Here is a 17142-nt window from a genome sequence, read left to right as displayed (position 1 = left end):
ATTGTAAACCTTTATTTCCAACATAAAAAAACTGTCTTTAGAAATAAAGCAGTTCAAAGCAGTACCCTTAGTTCAATTTCCCCTTTCTTCAGTATCATCTGTAACACAAGGGAAAAGCCACAAGCAAAGAAAACTAATCCTACAACAGAGCATGTGTTCCAAAATTATACAAAAAGTATAGCAACTTTATCAAGCAAACCAATACACACAGTATTTTGACATTGAATAATCCCTCTACTAACAAGGAGAGGCCTATGCACAGGCAGAAAGACCAAACATTTGCAAACTTTGACCACATTTAAATACTGTTGTCAACATCACTTCTGCAGCATAAAGGTAAGGCACCAGTGGAGAGTAACGTTTGGTATGGAACTCAGTATCTTAATCAGAACTTTCTAAAGGGACATTGCAATGCAGTGTGCGTAAGATGGGGCTAGAATATACAGCTACAGCAGGAGAAAGTATCTTGTTTTTGCCTTGAACTTAATACATTTAGATTTTAAATGAACAGAAAGGCAATGTACAATTCTCAAGATATGCTGTTTTACATAGGAATTCACATTTTACAAACATGATACAATTGATATAAAACACAATCTTTAGAGGATAGAAAATAATTACAATATTTGTAAAATGAAAACATGAAAGCAGAAAACTGAGAAACACCATGGGAAATAAAGTGACTGCAATACAGTCAGTCAGCTTGTAGGAGGTACACAGCATCCACAAACCAAAAATGGTCTTTGCATAGCAATAAACAATTCAGCATTCAAGCCTTGAACTCCACCCCCCCCTCTCTCTTATTAATAAGTTAATATTTACATTCAAATATATATTCAAATAGACTTTGTATGTAAGGTAGAATAATATACATTAATAGCCAAATCTTTAATATTATATAATTCCTGAAATATCCATAGATTACCTTGCATTATCTTCTAATTAAAGCACTATGAAAGACACGGTTGAAGAATAAGAATAATACCAGAAAAGAGGAAGTGACAGAACGCAAGAGGAAGGGACAGCCTAGTCCCTGTCACCTAGAAGAAGCTCAGCCCAGTCTCACAGAGGGTCCATTTGGTCTGACTGTGTCTCAGGATGGGTCATGGAGACCGGCAGAGAGGCTGGAAGGGTGTGCAGGACCAGCCCCACCAGACCCTCTTCATACTCTGGGTCTGAAGTCTGTTTGATCTGGCGTGTGTGTACCAGAGCTCCCCTCAGGAGCTGCCCCTCCAGGGCTGCATGGAGGTCCGACCCCCCCAAGTCTAGCAGGGGCTCCAGCCCCCCTCCTCTGGACACCCGAGCCTCCCCAGCAGCTCCTTCAGCTCCCAGCGCCCTGCGTCTCCTCCTCAGGTCCGTGTCTGCCTGGTCTCTAGCATTTTCCTGGGGGCGGGGAGGTTTGGGGCCCTCCTCTGAAACTCCTCTAGAGTCACTCTCTCGGGCTGCTCTCTCCTTCAGGTCACGACCCCCCTTCTTGGCAGGTGGTGGTTCTGCTCCCTGCTCAGCCCCAGCCACGACCTCAGCCTCAGCAGCCTCCTTGGCCTGAACAACCCTTTCCACCTCAGCCTGTTTTGCCTTCTGCTCCTCCAACTCCTCTCTCTCCCTTTCCAGTTTTTCCTTCTTCGCTCTCTCCCTATCCAGATTTTCTTTCTCCTCTCTCTCCTTCTCCGCTCTCTCCTTCTCCGCTCTCTCCTTCTCCGCTCTCTCCTTCTCCGCTCTCTCCTTCTCCGCTCTCTCCTTCTCCGCTCTCTCCTTCTCCAGCCTCATCTTCTCCATCTCCTGCTCCTTTTCCAGCTTCTCTCTTTTCTCTCTCTCCACACGCTCCTTCTCCACCCTGGCTTTCACTTCCTTCTTGATCCTTTCTCCCTCTGCCATGGCATTCTCCAGCTTCTCCCTCTCCAGCTTCTCCCTCTCCAGCTTCTCCTTCTCCCGATCCAGGGCTGTGTCTCCCTCTCCAAGCTGGCCTAGCTGGTCCTTGGGCTTGGCCTGGACTGGGTCTTCCCTCGGCCCCCCCAGTGGCACCCCCCGGGCACCCACCTCTCTCTCCTTCTGGGCCTCCACTGCTGACACCACAGCCTGTTTTGGGTCCTCTACCTTTCCTGCCCCCGGCTGTACTTCATTCTCGGGCAGGACGTTCGTCTCGAGCACTCCAGCAGGTGGATCTCCAGCTCCGGCGGGGTCCCCAACCTGGGATGAGTCTTTGATCTTGGCTGCTACTCCTTCTGCCACCTCTGCCTCTGCACCATCTGACAACACACACACGAGTGAATAACTGTATGTGAGGTCATCTGTATGCACAGGTGTTTGTCTGAGTGTGTGTGTGTGTGTGTGTGTGTGAGTACCTGGTTGTTTCTGATGAATCTCCTTGTGCTGTTCCTGTATGACAGCCAGTAGTTTCTCCTGCTGGTCTAGCAGCCTCTTCTGCTGTTCCTGCTGTTGCTTGATCACCTGCAGCAGCATGGCATGGTCCAACTGACCTTCTACGGTGAAGCAGAACATGGGTTAGAACATATCATTATCGATATTGAGAGGGGTGGTGTCAAACTGGTTAAAGTATTAGTTTGATAAGGCCAGACTCTATAGGGCCAGGGGAGGGAGAGGTCTAGCTATGGGTAGTCTCACAGGACACAAGATAGATAGATTATATAGATAGATAAAAGATGCAGGGACAAAGATTTCAACACGGGTGCTAAGATGCTTGTTACTTCCTCCTACGCCTGGGAGAGGCTGAATTGACAGTGCGCAAGAAAACAGAGAGACAGCGACATTGAAAGGAGGGAGGTGAAAAAGGAGGGAAATAAAGGAGAGGACGAGGTCATACCTGCAACCAGATTTTTTATCACTGTGACAGTAGCCCGGCAGAGAAGAAAAGGGACAGATAGACAAAGAGAAAAAAAGCAAAAAGGTAAGTTAAAAGAATAGAAACCACAGTGCTGCTCAGTGTATCAAGCCGAGGCCAAGCCAGGGTGAGAAAGGACATGCTAGAACAATCCCTTCTTCATTCTATCCTCCACAGCTTCTTGGTTGACTATCTTCAGATGGCAGAGCCCTGACCGAATGAGCACCCCGTCTCAGACAGGCGTACATCAGCCATACAGAGCCACAGGGAGATAAGAGAGAGGAGAGCATACATCCCAGACATACAGAGCCACAGGGAGATCAGAGAGAGGAGAGCATACATCCCAGACATACAGAGCCACAGGGAGATCAGAGAGGAGAGCATACATCCCAGACATACAGAGCCACAGGGAGATCAGAGAGAGGCTGTTGAGATCATGCACACATCCACGTCTCCCAGGTCTAAAAGGTCCAGGCCTGTTCTTTTGACCGACTCTATAGTTATATAGCACTGCCTATCCTCCTCTGTTCACTCACCTTCCATCTTGTCCTCCGCCCCTCCCTCCTTCCCATCTGCCCCCTCTGGTGGCCCACGATGCTCTGCTTCAGCAGGTGGCACTTCACCACCTAGATGGCACAGGGTCAGAGGGGTCAGGGGACAATGTCAACACTACGACCACGGTTAAGGACAGATGACAGATGGAGGTGGTTTTAAGACAATGTCTGATTCAACTTCAGATTGAACTTTAAGATCACCTTTCCTAGCAGCCTCTGCGGCCTTGTCCGCATCATCAGCCTGCGCCACAGCAGCAACGGCCACAGGATCATTCCCAGCATGCACCTCTTTCACAGGGGCAGCTCTATCCTCGTCTTTCATTCGGGGTACTTCCTGCTTTTTCCCCGCTTCAGGTTTCTCCAGCACCTCATTGGACTCCACCACGCCCGCCTCCACTTCCTTCTTCTTTACCACCACAGGCTTCGGTTTCTCCTCCTCCTTTTCTTCTTCCTCCTTCTTCTTCTTCTTGTCGTCGACTTCCTGTGAAAGCCCCGCCCCTGGCTCCACATCCCCCTGAGACTCCTCCTCCTCCTCCTCCTCTTTCCCTCCTCCTGGAACAGGATTCTTCTCCTCCGCCAGCTCGGCTGCGTTCTTCCTCTCGTCTATCAGAACCTCATCATGAGGGATGGGCGGTTCGTGTCTGTGGGCTTCCTTCTCTGGCACTGCCACACCTAGACACACAGACAAGACACACTATGGGACACATTTCCTTCAGCATCGTTTCAATGAAGCCCAAACTGCACTCCACTCTTGCTTGATGGTTTGTAGAGATCTAGGTACCATCAACCTGGACTAGGTTGTATCCTCAGTTCTCCAGCGTTGAGGGTTCTACCCCTGGTTTCATAAGGGTTCTCCAAGGTTTCTTACCAGCTTCAGGTCTGTCCAGCTGCACCTCCGCCTCCTTCTTCCGCTCTGGTTCTACCGGTCCTTTGATCTGGGGGGGCTCTGGCTTGTTCCTCTCCTCCTGTCGGACAACACCCGCCCCACCATCTGCAGGGGGCTTGGGCCGCTCCACCCCCTCAGCGGGCTTCTTCACCAGGGGCTTCTCTGTAGAGAGACCAAACACAATGTAGCCCAGTCCAACTGCAGACACACCGACTGGGAGAACAGCGGGCCGGAATGGAAGTTACACTAGGTGGCAGCAGAGAGCCAAGCTTCTGACACGGATGATAGAGATGTTGAGAGACAGAGTGAGCGAGCGGGGGGTGTGGGGGGGCACAAAGAGAAGCCAGCTGAAAGGGGAAACAATAAGAGAGCGAGAGACGGAATCACACTTCCGCAGCAATAAACAGGAAAAGGAAACAGGTGTGGAGGATGGCCACGGTAGACTTCAGTCACAGGGGGAGGGGGACAAAGACAGAGGAGAGAAAGGCTGGGGGGAAAAAAAGAAGAGGAAAAAGAGAAGGCATGGGTGGATGAGGAGAGATTAGGAGAGAGGACGAGGTCCTTGTTCTGCTTTGGGACTCTCGCTCTCGAGATGCACTAGGTGGAAAATAGATGTCTGCCCCCCCCCCCCCCCCCCCCCCCCCCCCCCCCCCCCGGTCCCAACACGCACACACACCTCATCTCTGTCTTCCTCTCCTCTGCAACCCTGAACCATCCCTCCCTCTACGTCTCCCCCATCTCATCTCTCTGTCAGTTGCAGACAGATAGTAAGCATCTCCCAGCTGCCACAGCGGAGGGGGGAAGAGGTTGGGGTGCAGGTTGTGTACAGGGTGTGAGGGGCAAGGAGGAGAGGCGGGGGAAAAGGGAGAGCGAGAGGCGAGGGAAGACAAGAGAAGGAGGGAGAGGGGAGAGGAGCGTAGGGAGAAAGGAACGGTTTATTGGGAAATGAGAAACCAGTGGAGTTTGAAGGGCATCAATCTCTTCCCATCAAACAGTGCTTCTCTTAGATATTATCAAGAGGTTATCTAGCAGGCTACCCCTGTCTGTCAGTCTCCATCTCACTTTGTCTCCTTCCTCTCCGTTTCCTCTGAGAAACAAAGAACACTCCTTCCCCCCCCCTCCCCCCCGTTCCTGTTTTCCATCTTCTTATCACCTTTTAACTCATGCTCTCCATCCACCCCTTTCTCCAAAACAAAACATGCATGGGGTCTGTCCGTACTGTGTCTAGGATGTGTGCGTGTGCTAAGCATTGTTTGTGTGTGTGTGTGTCTTCTGTACCGGGCAGTTTAATGTTGTGCTGGAGGTAATCCCTGTTTGGGGCGGGTGGAGGCGGAGGTTGGATGCGGCGGGGGGCGGGCTCAGATGAGATTGACAGCGTGGTGAAGGTGCTGATCAGGAGAATCCCTAGGCCCACCCACAGCACCAGCTAGAAGAGGAGGGGGTGCATTAGTCAGAGCCCGTTTGTTTGGCTGAATTACTGTGTATAGATGTGTGTGTGTGTGTGTGTTACCTGTGCAGTGAGGCCGTTCTTCTGGATCTTTCTGTAGATGAGTGCCGGGCAGATGAAGCAGATAAGACTGCCCATGGTGGCTCCAGTCAGACCCAGGATGGTCTCAACTGAGAGGGAGAGGAAGAAGAACAAATGAAAACGACCAACTCTATCCTACACCAAATCCAGCCTAACCTCCCTGTCCCCTGGGTGTACCAACCTTGGAGCTACCAAACCCCCTCCCTCCCTCCCACCCCCTCCCTCCCCTGGGCAGTCTGCCCCATCTCCACCACTCTCCCCTGGGCAGTCTGCCCCATCTCCACCGCTCTCCCCTGGGCAGTCTGCCCCATCTCCACCCCCCTCCCCTGGGCTGGGCGCAGGGCCCGGGCCCATCCCTCATCCAGAGAACGGACACCATATTGTCTCTCGGATTTAGTGTCTGTTGTCGTCCCTGAGTCCCTCCCTCCTTGTCCTTGCTCTATTAGGCTGATTAGACACACACAGCATGGCCAAACACCAGCACAGGAGTGTGTGTGTGTGTTTCCCTCTACGGTATGAATAAAACATACAAACTAACACTAACCTTCACACCTACATCCCCACTCGCGGTGAGCAGGTGTGTGCACGTGAGTATGTGTGCAAAATCCAGAAAAAGAAAGTGTAAAGAAGCCATCAGGCTGTGTGTGTGTGTGTGTCTAAAAGTGTGTGTGGACGTGTCTGGGAGAATAATAGCCCCATCTCGCTGTCTGTGGGTCCAGGGTTCTGATTTAGGGACTGTGTTGGAGTGTGACAGTCACTGGGCTGTAAAGTCATATTCATACACGTCGTAAAGAGCTTCAGCTATGCAGCCCACATAAAAGAACACATGCACCTCAAAGACCTTAGTCACACAAACACCTAGTACACACACACACACACACACACACACACACACACACACACACACACACACACACACACACACACACACACACACACACACACACACACACACACACACACACACACACACACACACACACACACACACACACACACACACACACCCCTCCCTTGCCGGCCATACTCTTCACAGCATATTGGATACACTCCCTGTGCCAAAGTAAAGGACCAGTCAAACACACACACACACACACACACACAAACAAACACACAAACCGTTGGGGATGAGGATGCCCCCCAGCATGGTGCCAAAGACGATGCAGAGGGTGATCAACTTGAAGCGCACAGGAGGCATATAGCCCCCAGCAGCAAACGTCCCATCCTTCTGCTAGTACATAGAGAGAGAGAGACAGAGAGATAGATATGGGGGGGGTCCAGTTACATTTAGTAGCATCAGTTCTGGGGAGCTTAGGGCTTTAGGATACATTCTGCGTTTGGGTGTGTGTGTGTGCGCATGAGTGAGTGCATATGGGGTAAACGGAGAGAAAGAGAATGTGTGTGTGTGTGTGTGCCTGTGGAGTGTACCTGCTGTTCGAAGAGCATGGTGTTGATGGCCTGTCGGCAGGGCAGGATCATCATGGGGAAGCCCACGGCCACAGACATCATGAAGCCCACCCGGATCATCTCCGTCACCAGGTTGGAGGGGAAGTTCATCAGCACGTTCCCGGCTATGTCCTCCGTGAAACTGACGTAGCCAAAGAAGCCCACCTGCGGAGGAGGGGGGGGGGGGGGGGCGTGCGAGGCAGCAGGAGGAAGAGAAGAAAGGGTGGTGAGAGGGAGAGGAGAGACGGACGCAGAGATGAACCTCTAAAATCCAGATGCATATTCTCTCTCTCTCTCTCTCACTCTCACTCTCTCTCTCACTCTCTCTCTCACTCTCTCTCTCACTCTCACTCACTCACTCACTCACTCTCACTCTCAACACAGTCAGACTGGTGCCAGCTACAGGAAGTGAGGTCATCGGTGCGCAGTGCTCACCGTAATGTAGAAGGTGGTGACCACGTTCAGAGAGGAGGTGAAGATGGTGGACATGCGCTTGACAGAGGGCTCATCCAGCTGGTCGTAGGTGGGCAGTACCTGCCTGTGAGACCATGAAGACACACACACACACACTCCAGATGCCACATCAGACAGGACTAAATAGATAAGGTTTAGATATTGAAGACAAATTAACTGGTAATTAGATATTTAAGAGTCTCAGAGAATAAATAAACTAACATTACAGATAATTCCATTGAATCAGATCAACATTCATTTTCTATGATGATCAATTTTAACATTAAAAGGCAGTGGTACTAAACAGTTTTAAGGAATTCATGTAATAATTCTAAGGTATTATTTTGGGAGGTGTGAAAGTGTCTTAGCGGATGTTGGTGTGTGGTTTGGGGTTGAGTGTATGTGTGTTTGGCAAGAGGGAACAGAGTGTGTTCATGAAATACATGCCTGTATTTCTATCTATCCATCTTTCTGTCTGTTTGTGTGTCTACATGCTTGTATTTGTATCTGTCTGTTGAGCAGAGGGAAAGGCCAGTAGCATATTAAACTGTGGATTTACAGCCACCGCCATTGTCAGGGTTTTTTAGAGCATTATAAACTTTCTCTGCAGTGCTTTTGCACTCTTACACATGAAGTGAAGAAAAAAAAGAGCAAGAGAGAACTCTCTCTCTCTCTCTCTCCCTCTCTCTCCCTCTCTCTCCCTCTCTCTCCCTCTCTCTCACTCTCTCTCACTCTCTCTCACTCTCTCTCACTCTCTCTCATTCTCTCTCATTCTCTCTCACTCACCTCTTCCTCCATCCTCCATTTCCTCCCTCTATCCTATTCTCATGAGTTAACCCTGTCCCACAGTGCTTTTCTTCAAGGCTGTTTAAACCTGAGCACCAGTAAATCTCTCAAGCTGAGGTCAAATAAAACAACACTGCAAGGAGCGAGCTGAAACACTCAACATGCCCTCAGCAGCCCCGCTCCGCTGCTGCTGCTTCCTGTCCCCTGGTTTACGTGGTCTTGAAAGACCAGTGCAACTCACACCGTCCTTGTCACACTTCCAGCATAGCAAACTAAGAGCCAACAGGAGCACGTTCGCTCTTTAAAAAAAAAATGTGTGTGTCACAAAGACAACTGCATGTCATTGGTCCTTCAAGGCCATTTAGTATAGGAGAGAGGTGAGACTGGTTCTTTAGGACTGTCTGTGTAACACCTCTAACTTCCGCTTTACCCACCTCCCCTCATCACCCATTTTCTTGTATCCCTACTCTCGTTTCTCAACTCACTCTTTCTTTCCTATCCCCTCGCCTCGCCTCACCTCTCCCGTTCTCTTCTCTCCACACCCCCTTGAGAAACCACCACACCATCTTTCGTAATAGTGATGTTAGGTCTCCTTTTAACTGAAAGTAAACACTTTTAATAAATGTAATAAAAATCGAATGTGTTGAAAGCTGCTTAATCAGCATGTGAATACACCAGCCTGTCTCAAGATGGCTGCCGTCCAGGCGGTTGATTGGTGGTTTGGCTAAAGCAGCGTTGAGTCCTGCTCTGGCTGACCACAGGCCAACAACACACTCTGCCAAATATCACTCATCACTTGTGGGACACACACACACTTACATAACACACACAACACACACCGTTTCTCACACACACGCCCCTACAGTTACATAGTGTTGCCTCAGAGCAGTTAAGAGTAATTAAAGTCTCGTTCCAGGCCCAGCACCACAGTCACTCTCACCCAACACCTACCTCACACACAAAACACACACAACCAACCAGTCTGCACCTCATCCTCAAACTCCCACCAACACCCAAACCCCCCCCCCCCCCACCAAACATCTGGCCCCAAACCGCCCCCACCAACACCATTACATGCTTGAATATAGCATAAACCCATACACCCAAACACCTCCATCCTTTAGAACCCACCCCCAGCCCAGGCGCCATGGCGATGAGAGGACAGAGGAAGCAGCAATAGAGCATGCAGATGGACGTGAAGATGGAGGGATGGATGGATGGAGAAAGAGAGTGACGGGGAGGGGATTAGGCCATAAATATTAGGGTGGAGGGTGGGGTAGGGGGCAGAGGTATCCGTCCATATGCTGATTATAAATTAAAACAATACTAAGGCCATACTCAAAACACTAGCACAGAGAACTTGACTTGTTATTGCTTGATATTGGACCTGGCTTTGAGCCTGTAAAATGTCAGGTGACAGGAAGTAGTTAAATCCAGCTGAGGTATCTGTCAACTACCAGGCAGGGATGCAAAAGCTGATTGGTTAGGCAAGAAAGTGCAAGAAGCTTATCCTTAACCCCACCCCAACCTTAATCCCCCCATCCTTTTCAGGAATACATCTCCAAATTCCTCCTCCCTTTCCACATTGTTCTACCCCTTTCAGTGACCTACAGTACCAACCCAGATACCACAGGCTGGTTACTGGTCTGAACGGGTACATGTTCACTAGTGGGTGTGGAGGGGTATTCAGGTCAAACATGCAATAAAGCTTGTGTCAAACCCTGCTCCATTACTAAATACTGAAGACAAGGAGCCCGGGATAATACTCATAGCAATTCCTCCTCATGACGTAATATAACCGTTACACAGCCCAAACAAGAAGCATGTGGAAAAAGAGAGCTGGCAAGATCCTAAACTTCTCTGCTGTCAGGCTTTTAGCGATGTTAGAACAGTAATTCTCGTTTTCCAAACTGGTCTTTGCTATAAACGGAGGTAACATGGTCATTACTTGCATTTAGAATGAAAGGGACATGAATTCAGTCCACTTCAAATATAGTAGGTAGAACACTGGTTCTGGGTGTGAGAGGGGTGTAATGACAACAAGTCACTAGCCTGGACACTCAGGTTTAGTCTACAGGGTCAAGCCCTCATGCAGCACACTTGCTCATGCAACATCAGCTAGGCCCGTCATGACCCCTGGATCCGAGAGCAAAGCCCAATCTGCCCCTAAATTCTACCAGCCTACAGTTCTTAGAATGTTGGTACGGTTCTAAGAACTGTGGTTCCGCGGTTTCTTCTTGGGCAGAGAGGGAGGGGGGAGGGGGGGGGGGGGGGCGTAGCCGTGGAGTTGGTACTTACGACTGACAGGCGAAGGCCATGCCACAGATGGGCAGGCAGCGAAACACCCCCTCCCAGCGCACCAAACTGACCCGCCCTAGCCAATGGCCGCCCAGCAGCCCGTGTTTGAACGAGGACAGCACCATCTGGGGGAGGGGGGGAAGAGCAGGGACAGGGGGAATGGTTACGGCATGTACCAAGAAAAGGGTTGGGGGTAGGGAGGGGGGGAGTGGAAGAGGAGGAGGAGGAGGAGGAGGAGGAAGAGAGGAGCCCATGCCGAGGGCTGGTTGTGAATGAGAGAATAAGAGGAGGGGATACGGAAAGAGGAGAAATCGTGCCCATACAGTTGAGGAAAAACACAACACAGGAAATCCCAAGCTGACAGACACCTATAAGCCTCATAGAAGTCAATGAATCTATAGGAGCGCTTTCTGTTCAGGCCGTGGATGACTGAACAAGGGGAAAACTACCAGTACTATCACGGTTCTTTGGTCAGCATGGTATTCCCTGTCTTTAGGTTTCTCAATCCTAGAATCTCAGCCACAGTCCTCCAGCAGCACCCCTACCCCTCCAGGTCTCTCCTTCCCAGGTTCAGATAACCTATCCTGGATGTGGGGTGTAGGTTAAAGGGGGGTGGTTGAATGGTTGAGCAGATCAGATGAGGGTAGGGTACAGATTTGTTTCAGCAGCCCTCTGTCCCAGTACTCTAGCCACCACTGTCTCACACACGCACGCACACACACACCTGGAAACATAAACTAATGGGATGAAATCCTAGTGTGGAGATGAGTAGAGAAGGACAGAGGGGCCTGATATGCGACAAGAGGTGAACATTTCAGACCCCCCCCCTCCCCTTCAGCATCCAAGTTTCCTTGAGGTTGGGAGAGGTCGCTGTGGTTGCCATGGTTACTTACGGGTGACAGCAGAAGGTGGTGGCGATAATTGGCAGGCACTGAATGACGCCCTTGAGACGCCACAGGTGTACACGCTCCAGCCAGGAGCCTGAGATTAGGCCATAACGTAGAGAAGACAAGACTATCTACAGCAGCAGGAGCAGCAGGAGGAAGAAGAAAGGACGACACGGAGGAGGAAATGAGAGGAAAGGAAGACATGGAGGAGGAAATGAGAGGAAAGGAAGACACGGAGGAGGAAATGAGAGGAAAGGAAGACACGGAGGAGGAAATGAGAGGAAAGGACGACACAGAGGAGGAAATGAGAGGCCGAACAAGGTGGAAAGAGGAGCAGAAAGAGGCCCCAAGGGACACAGAGGGAGGAACAAATAAGGGAGGGATGTAATAGGTGGATGAGGAGCAAGGGAAAGAATCATGATGAACAGGGGAGGAGAGGAAAAGAACAGGGAGGGAGGGAAGGCAGACATATCACTGTTAGAGGGTTAGTGGTGTGGACTGGTCTGGTCTGGGTCAGGACTGGATCAGGCTTAGAGCCAGACTCACCCCACAGCTCCCTCTCCTGCTCTGGCTATGAGACCAGAGGTCAGACATACCCTGGAGCAGGGACACTAACATAGACTAACACAACTACAAGCTCCATGAAAGTAGCACGTATTTAACGCTACAGCAGCGATGCAAGAAACACAAAACTGATGCACTGAACATTGCAAAAGCAGAAAAAACAGCTCTGTGTTTGAATATCAGGAAAGAGCGTGTGTGTGTACAGGCCGGGCTCACCGTGAACATGAAGAACGTGTAGAAGATGAGAGCCATGGCAGAGAAGGACTGGATGGATGACATCATGTTCCTCTGCAGGCTGAGGGGCAGCACGATGAACAGGGACACCGCCACCAGCAGCAGCACGCGGAACCCAAACGTCACCTAGGAGACAGGAAGAGAGCTCTAACCAATCAAGTCGGACATCCAAACTGAGAGACATCCCCCGGGAAGTGAATGTTAAGAGTGTGACTAGGGTGCTTATTGGTTACAAGGAGGAAGTGATGTTTGAGTCTGTCATGAGGTTTATGTGAGGAAATGATTAAGCTGAGGTTGTCAGGGTTAGACTGTGGTAAGTCTGCCAGCTGTGTCTGACCTGCAGGCCCATCAACTGAGCAAAGAAGTTGGAGCCCAGGTCTGCGATGACAACATAGAAGGCTATACAGGTCCCCAACATCAGACCGATCATACTGGAGAGAAACACATACACATATTACATACACACACACACTTTAGTTGGGTTCCGATAATGCAGAGTTTAGCCAGAGGCTTCAGGTAAAGAGACAACCTGAACAGTGTCAGGCTTACCTGGTCTCCACCAGCGCTTTGCCTGGTTTGCCGTATGCATGGAAGGCTGCAGATAGAAGCATAAAAGGGATATTAGTATGACATTTGGCTACAGTCATCCCACCAAGGTGGACAGTGTAACGCCCCTCTCAAAGTGCTTGTCTCTCTCCAAAAAGTGACAGGATCACATGTATCACTGTACAATGGAATTAGTGGAATTGATAAACGACAGCGCGTCAGTATTGAGATGCCCTGTGATGTGTGGACTGACCGAGTCCAGCATAGGTCCTGCGCTTGGTGTTGCTGGCTGTGTGGACCAGGAACATGCAGGACTGGTGAGTCATCCAGGAGCAGAAGAACAAGAGCAGAGTTCCCAGCACTATTCCACACTGGAGGATGGGAGGGAGACAAAAAAGAAAGAGGGAAATATTAAAGGGGGGACTTTAATCTTCACAATTATGGGCATCAAAATATATTGTCTGCCAAACACAGCATTGACGTTTGTAGGCATGCCATGAGCAGGGGAAATATTATTACACAGTCATATGTTCTACTGCTGACGTTTGGGTTCACAGAGGTCACATATTATCATATCATGGACCGTATTTAAAGTGTGACAGGTGTGAGATAACATAACAGAAACTGTTAGTTACCTGTTTAAAGCAGAACGGCATGGTGAGCACGCTAACTCCCACAATACTGTTGACCACGTTCATGATCAGCCCCCAGTTTGAAGCCGCCGCTGTCATCTTTGACAGGTAGTCTTTTTTTCTCCGAATTAGAAAAACTGTTGAGAAGATGTAAGATGACGAAGGAAGGGAACGTCCACGGACTTGTGAAAGTCCACGTTGCGAAGTTCAGTTTTTTTTCCCCGAATCCAACCAATGCTTTTCTTTTATAGGGGTGTGCCCCACTCAGTCTTGCAAGTAAATGACGTGGCACTCTATAACAAAAATAAAACGTACTGTTATCAGAGAGACAGGTAGACTGCTTTATCAATCCATCTACTATCCGTTTACGGCGCGTAGGTAATTACAATGTAAAACAACATGAAGGCATTAGACTGCTTGGTACAGTACACTACTAGCGATCAACAGATGGAACTGTTTAATTCAAGGAAATTAGTCGCTACAGTACAGTACTGTAGCAGACTTGTTTGAGGCAACTCACAATATCCACGGCTGGCAGTAGGTTTTGTGACTCTTCTACGTCTTTCATGTACGTTTAAATGTGACCGTTATCTCGACATTACGGTCATGTAATACGATATTGTATTATTTTCATGGTAATAATAAAGTAAACTACAATTTCAGCTTGCTACCATTCTACTTCCTTAACGCGTAACCAGGAAGTGAGAATTCAAGTCAAGAACTCTCGATTGGACAAAAGAGGTACTAGATTCAATTTGTATTTAAAACTTGCCTGCCCTCTAGGGGCTAGGCAGAACTACAACGGTTGAAGGCTTTTGCACGAGCTACGAATTACAAGAGGCTATGGTGCTTTTTAATTCAAATTGAAATATTATACAGATTAGACTACTCATCTGTCAGATTTACCATGTGAAGCCCTCAGAGTTGCTCGACATTAAGTAAAACTCACTGACAAATTATAGATCTTCTCAGACGAAATTGGCTGCAACATTTAACAGCCTCAAAACTAAAATAAGAGAGACATGCACGATTTCTGTTTTCATAAACCCCACTGAGATTTTGTCTTGAAACGGAAGCAGGAATGGTGGTAGGCTTTATGGAATCTGGAATGGGATCCTAGCTGGGAACAAGACTAGAAGAGAACTCTGGGTGTAGATCAGTGGTAGAGCAAATTGCTATTGATCAAAAGGTTGGAGGTTAGAATCCCTGATGTGTGATCTGTTGGATGACAGTATCTGCTAAATTAATATAATATTATTATTACTACTATTATTATGAAACACTGATCTAGTCAGTTTTTACATCTCAAGTTATTTTGTCTCGAAAGGCTAAGTGGATCCCAGACCTGCCACTCCGAGAGATGACTAATGTGTTGGCTAAGGGTGGACCAGAAAGGGGGGCATAGTGGACCACTTCTCACCAACCAGGCATGCTCTCTGTTGGGAGAGAAGATCTGAAATACACGTGATGGAGCTTCTGGAGGTGGATGAGCAATAAAGGGAGGGAGGAGACAAGATAGTTGAGGGCACAGTGGTGTATGCATGTGTGTGTGACATGTAATGTAGAGGAGGCATGTGTGTCTGTGTGTGATTGTGTGTTGTGTAAAGGGGGAGGTATAGTAGAGGTTAAGACAAGAAAATCCAGGCCATTGTGCTCCACTGACCCCTCAAAATCTATGTGACAGAGCGGTTGATTGGCTGGAGGGTCCTGTCTGTCCACACCTAATCCCTCAAGGTAGACCCACAGCTGGTGTGTGTTTTTGTGTGTTTGTGTGTGTGTGTGTGTGTGGCTACATGTCTCTCCACACCTAATCCCTTAAGGTAGGGCTGTGGTATTAGGGCAGTTTCAGTGTGCATGTGTGCATATGTGTGTGGATGGGGGGAGGGGTTTGGGGGTCTTGGTCGCAGGGGGGGGCAGATCTGTGGGCTAGCAGGGTAGTAGAACACGGGCACCACTGATCCTTACTATGCAGTAGTGGGTTTTGAGGGGCAAATTTCAGGGCAGATTTGGAGGATAACCCAGTCGGGGTGAAATTAGACACAGGCATCTGGATTTGACCCCTTTCCTCTCTGGGTGACCTCAGGTCAGGGAGGGGTTGCGGGGCACAAAGCAGAGCGGTGACCTCGGAGAGGTCAAGCATGCGGGCGGCTGAAAGGACGTCTTTGTGGGGCCAGGCATGCTCGCTATTTCCCATGAGCACCAGGGGCCGGAGTCTGCCCAGGAAACTGGAGGGGAGACGGAGTGTGTGTGTCGGGACCAACTGTATGTGTTGGACCGGACTGTGTGTGTATATGTGTGTGTGTATGTGTGTTTTGGAAGGATCATGTGTATGTATGGTATGTGTGTGAATGTTTGAAGGACCATAGAAAGGAGAATGAGAGGAGGGATGAGTGTGTATGTGTGCACGTGTGTGAAAGAGGAGATAGAGAACCACCGAAAAAAAGAAAGTAAGAAAGAATGAGACAGTGTCCACCTTCAAAATCGATGTGACAGTGCATTGTTATTCTGTGCTGCTGTCTGAGTTACCCTAATGAACGGCAGTATGTTCCTGTGTGGCCTGCTGGAGGAGGAGGAGGAGGATAAAAACCCCTCAGCTTCAGTAATCACATTTAATTACAGCGCGGCATTAGGCTGCTGCTGCCCATGAATGGGGTTTTCAGACCCGCCTCTAAAAGAGAAGAGCAAGAGAGAGAGAGAGCCTGGCTGTGTCTAACTGAACATAGCCTACCTTTGTCCCCGGGCTTCACTGCATTCTACTCCGACTTTGTCATTTGACCATCCGCAATACTCTGGGGTCCCTGGGCTAACGACCACGGGCTAATACTAGAGATAGAAGAACAGGACAAAAGCTGTTTTCTTGGCTGAATGGTCAGCATCGGCCATCGCGGGAGTAAATGGTTCTTTTAGAATCAGTGGAGAGTCTGTGAAGAACGACAGGGAAGCCTCCAGTTGTACTCATCTCCTGTTCCTAAGACTGTAGCAACAATACCTGTCAATAATGTAACGATAAAAAAAGGGTAATTATGTGCTAAAAATGTGTGTAGACAGCGTTTTCTTGTGAAAGCACAGACAGGATAGTGTCTGATTGTATCTTTCATAGTGTTTACTGAAATGATAGTGCTGATACGCTTACATTTGCTAGTCTGTGACTGAGGGTGTGTAAGAGAACAGAACAAGCTGTTAACAAACTGGATAGTGGCTCAAGGTCTAGCAACCATCTATAGAATTGTGTGTGTGTGTGTGGGTGTTTGTGTGTATGTGCGTGTGTGTGGGTGTGTGTGTGTGATTGACAGATTGTGAAAGTGTCAGTATAACATTCTTGGGATCATGATAACTCAATCCTTCACATAGAACGGTCTGGGGGTATCTCTCTCAGTCACCTATTTTAGGCCTGGATTGCACACACGCACACACACACACACACACAAACCAGGGGTAGGATTTTGCACAGTTGGGGCTGAGCCCCAATTAAATATAATTTGCAGTTGA

General features: G+C 49.0%; 1 protein-coding gene across 2 annotated transcripts; it reads right to left on the bottom strand.

Annotated features, from left to right (window-relative positions):
• Window positions 1-14324, bottom strand: slc38a10 (solute carrier family 38 member 10). 2 transcript variants are annotated; one of them, XM_067244899.1, is made up of 17 exons: window positions 14174-14324; window positions 13657-13946; window positions 13275-13392; window positions 13025-13070; window positions 12813-12906; window positions 12458-12601; window positions 11684-11808; window positions 7689-7791; window positions 7236-7418; window positions 6927-7038; window positions 5790-5896; window positions 5558-5705; window positions 4262-4441; window positions 3595-4065; window positions 3376-3465; window positions 2343-2480; window positions 1-2246 (listed from the first exon to the last, which is right to left on the bottom strand). In XM_067244899.1, exons 2-17 carry the CDS (start codon window positions 13750-13752, stop codon window positions 1063-1065), a joined length of 3339 nt encoding a protein of 1112 aa, XP_067101000.1. In that variant the 5' UTR covers window positions 13753-13946; window positions 14174-14324; the 3' UTR covers window positions 1-1062. The 2 variants fall into 2 exon arrangements, with proteins under 2 accessions (XP_067101000.1, XP_067101001.1); XM_067244900.1 differs by lacking the exon at window positions 11684-11808 and adding an exon at window positions 10791-10915.
• Window positions 14325-17142: the final 2818 nt, after the last annotated feature.

Source organism: Osmerus mordax, chromosome 10, assembly GCF_038355195.1.
Source record: "Osmerus mordax isolate fOsmMor3 chromosome 10, fOsmMor3.pri, whole genome shotgun sequence".
In the NCBI taxonomy this organism is placed as follows: Eukaryota; Metazoa; Chordata; class Actinopteri; order Osmeriformes; family Osmeridae; genus Osmerus; species Osmerus mordax.
Note: the sequence above shows the minus strand (reverse complement) of the source record. Positions and strands in the feature narration are given on the sequence as shown.

Coding starts and splice junctions, on each gene's coding strand:
- slc38a10 (XM_067244899.1), bottom strand. CDS start 13,752: ATGACAGCGGCGGCTTCAAACTGGGGGCTGATCATGAACGTGGTCAAC. Junction 13,071..13,274: donor CAGGACCTATGCTGGACTCG/GTCAGTCCACAC, acceptor TTCTATCTGCAG/CCTTCCATGCATACGGCAAA. Junction 5,706..5,789: donor AGAACGGCCTCACTGCACAG/GTAACACACACA, acceptor CTCCTCTTCTAG/CTGGTGCTGTGGGTGGGCCT.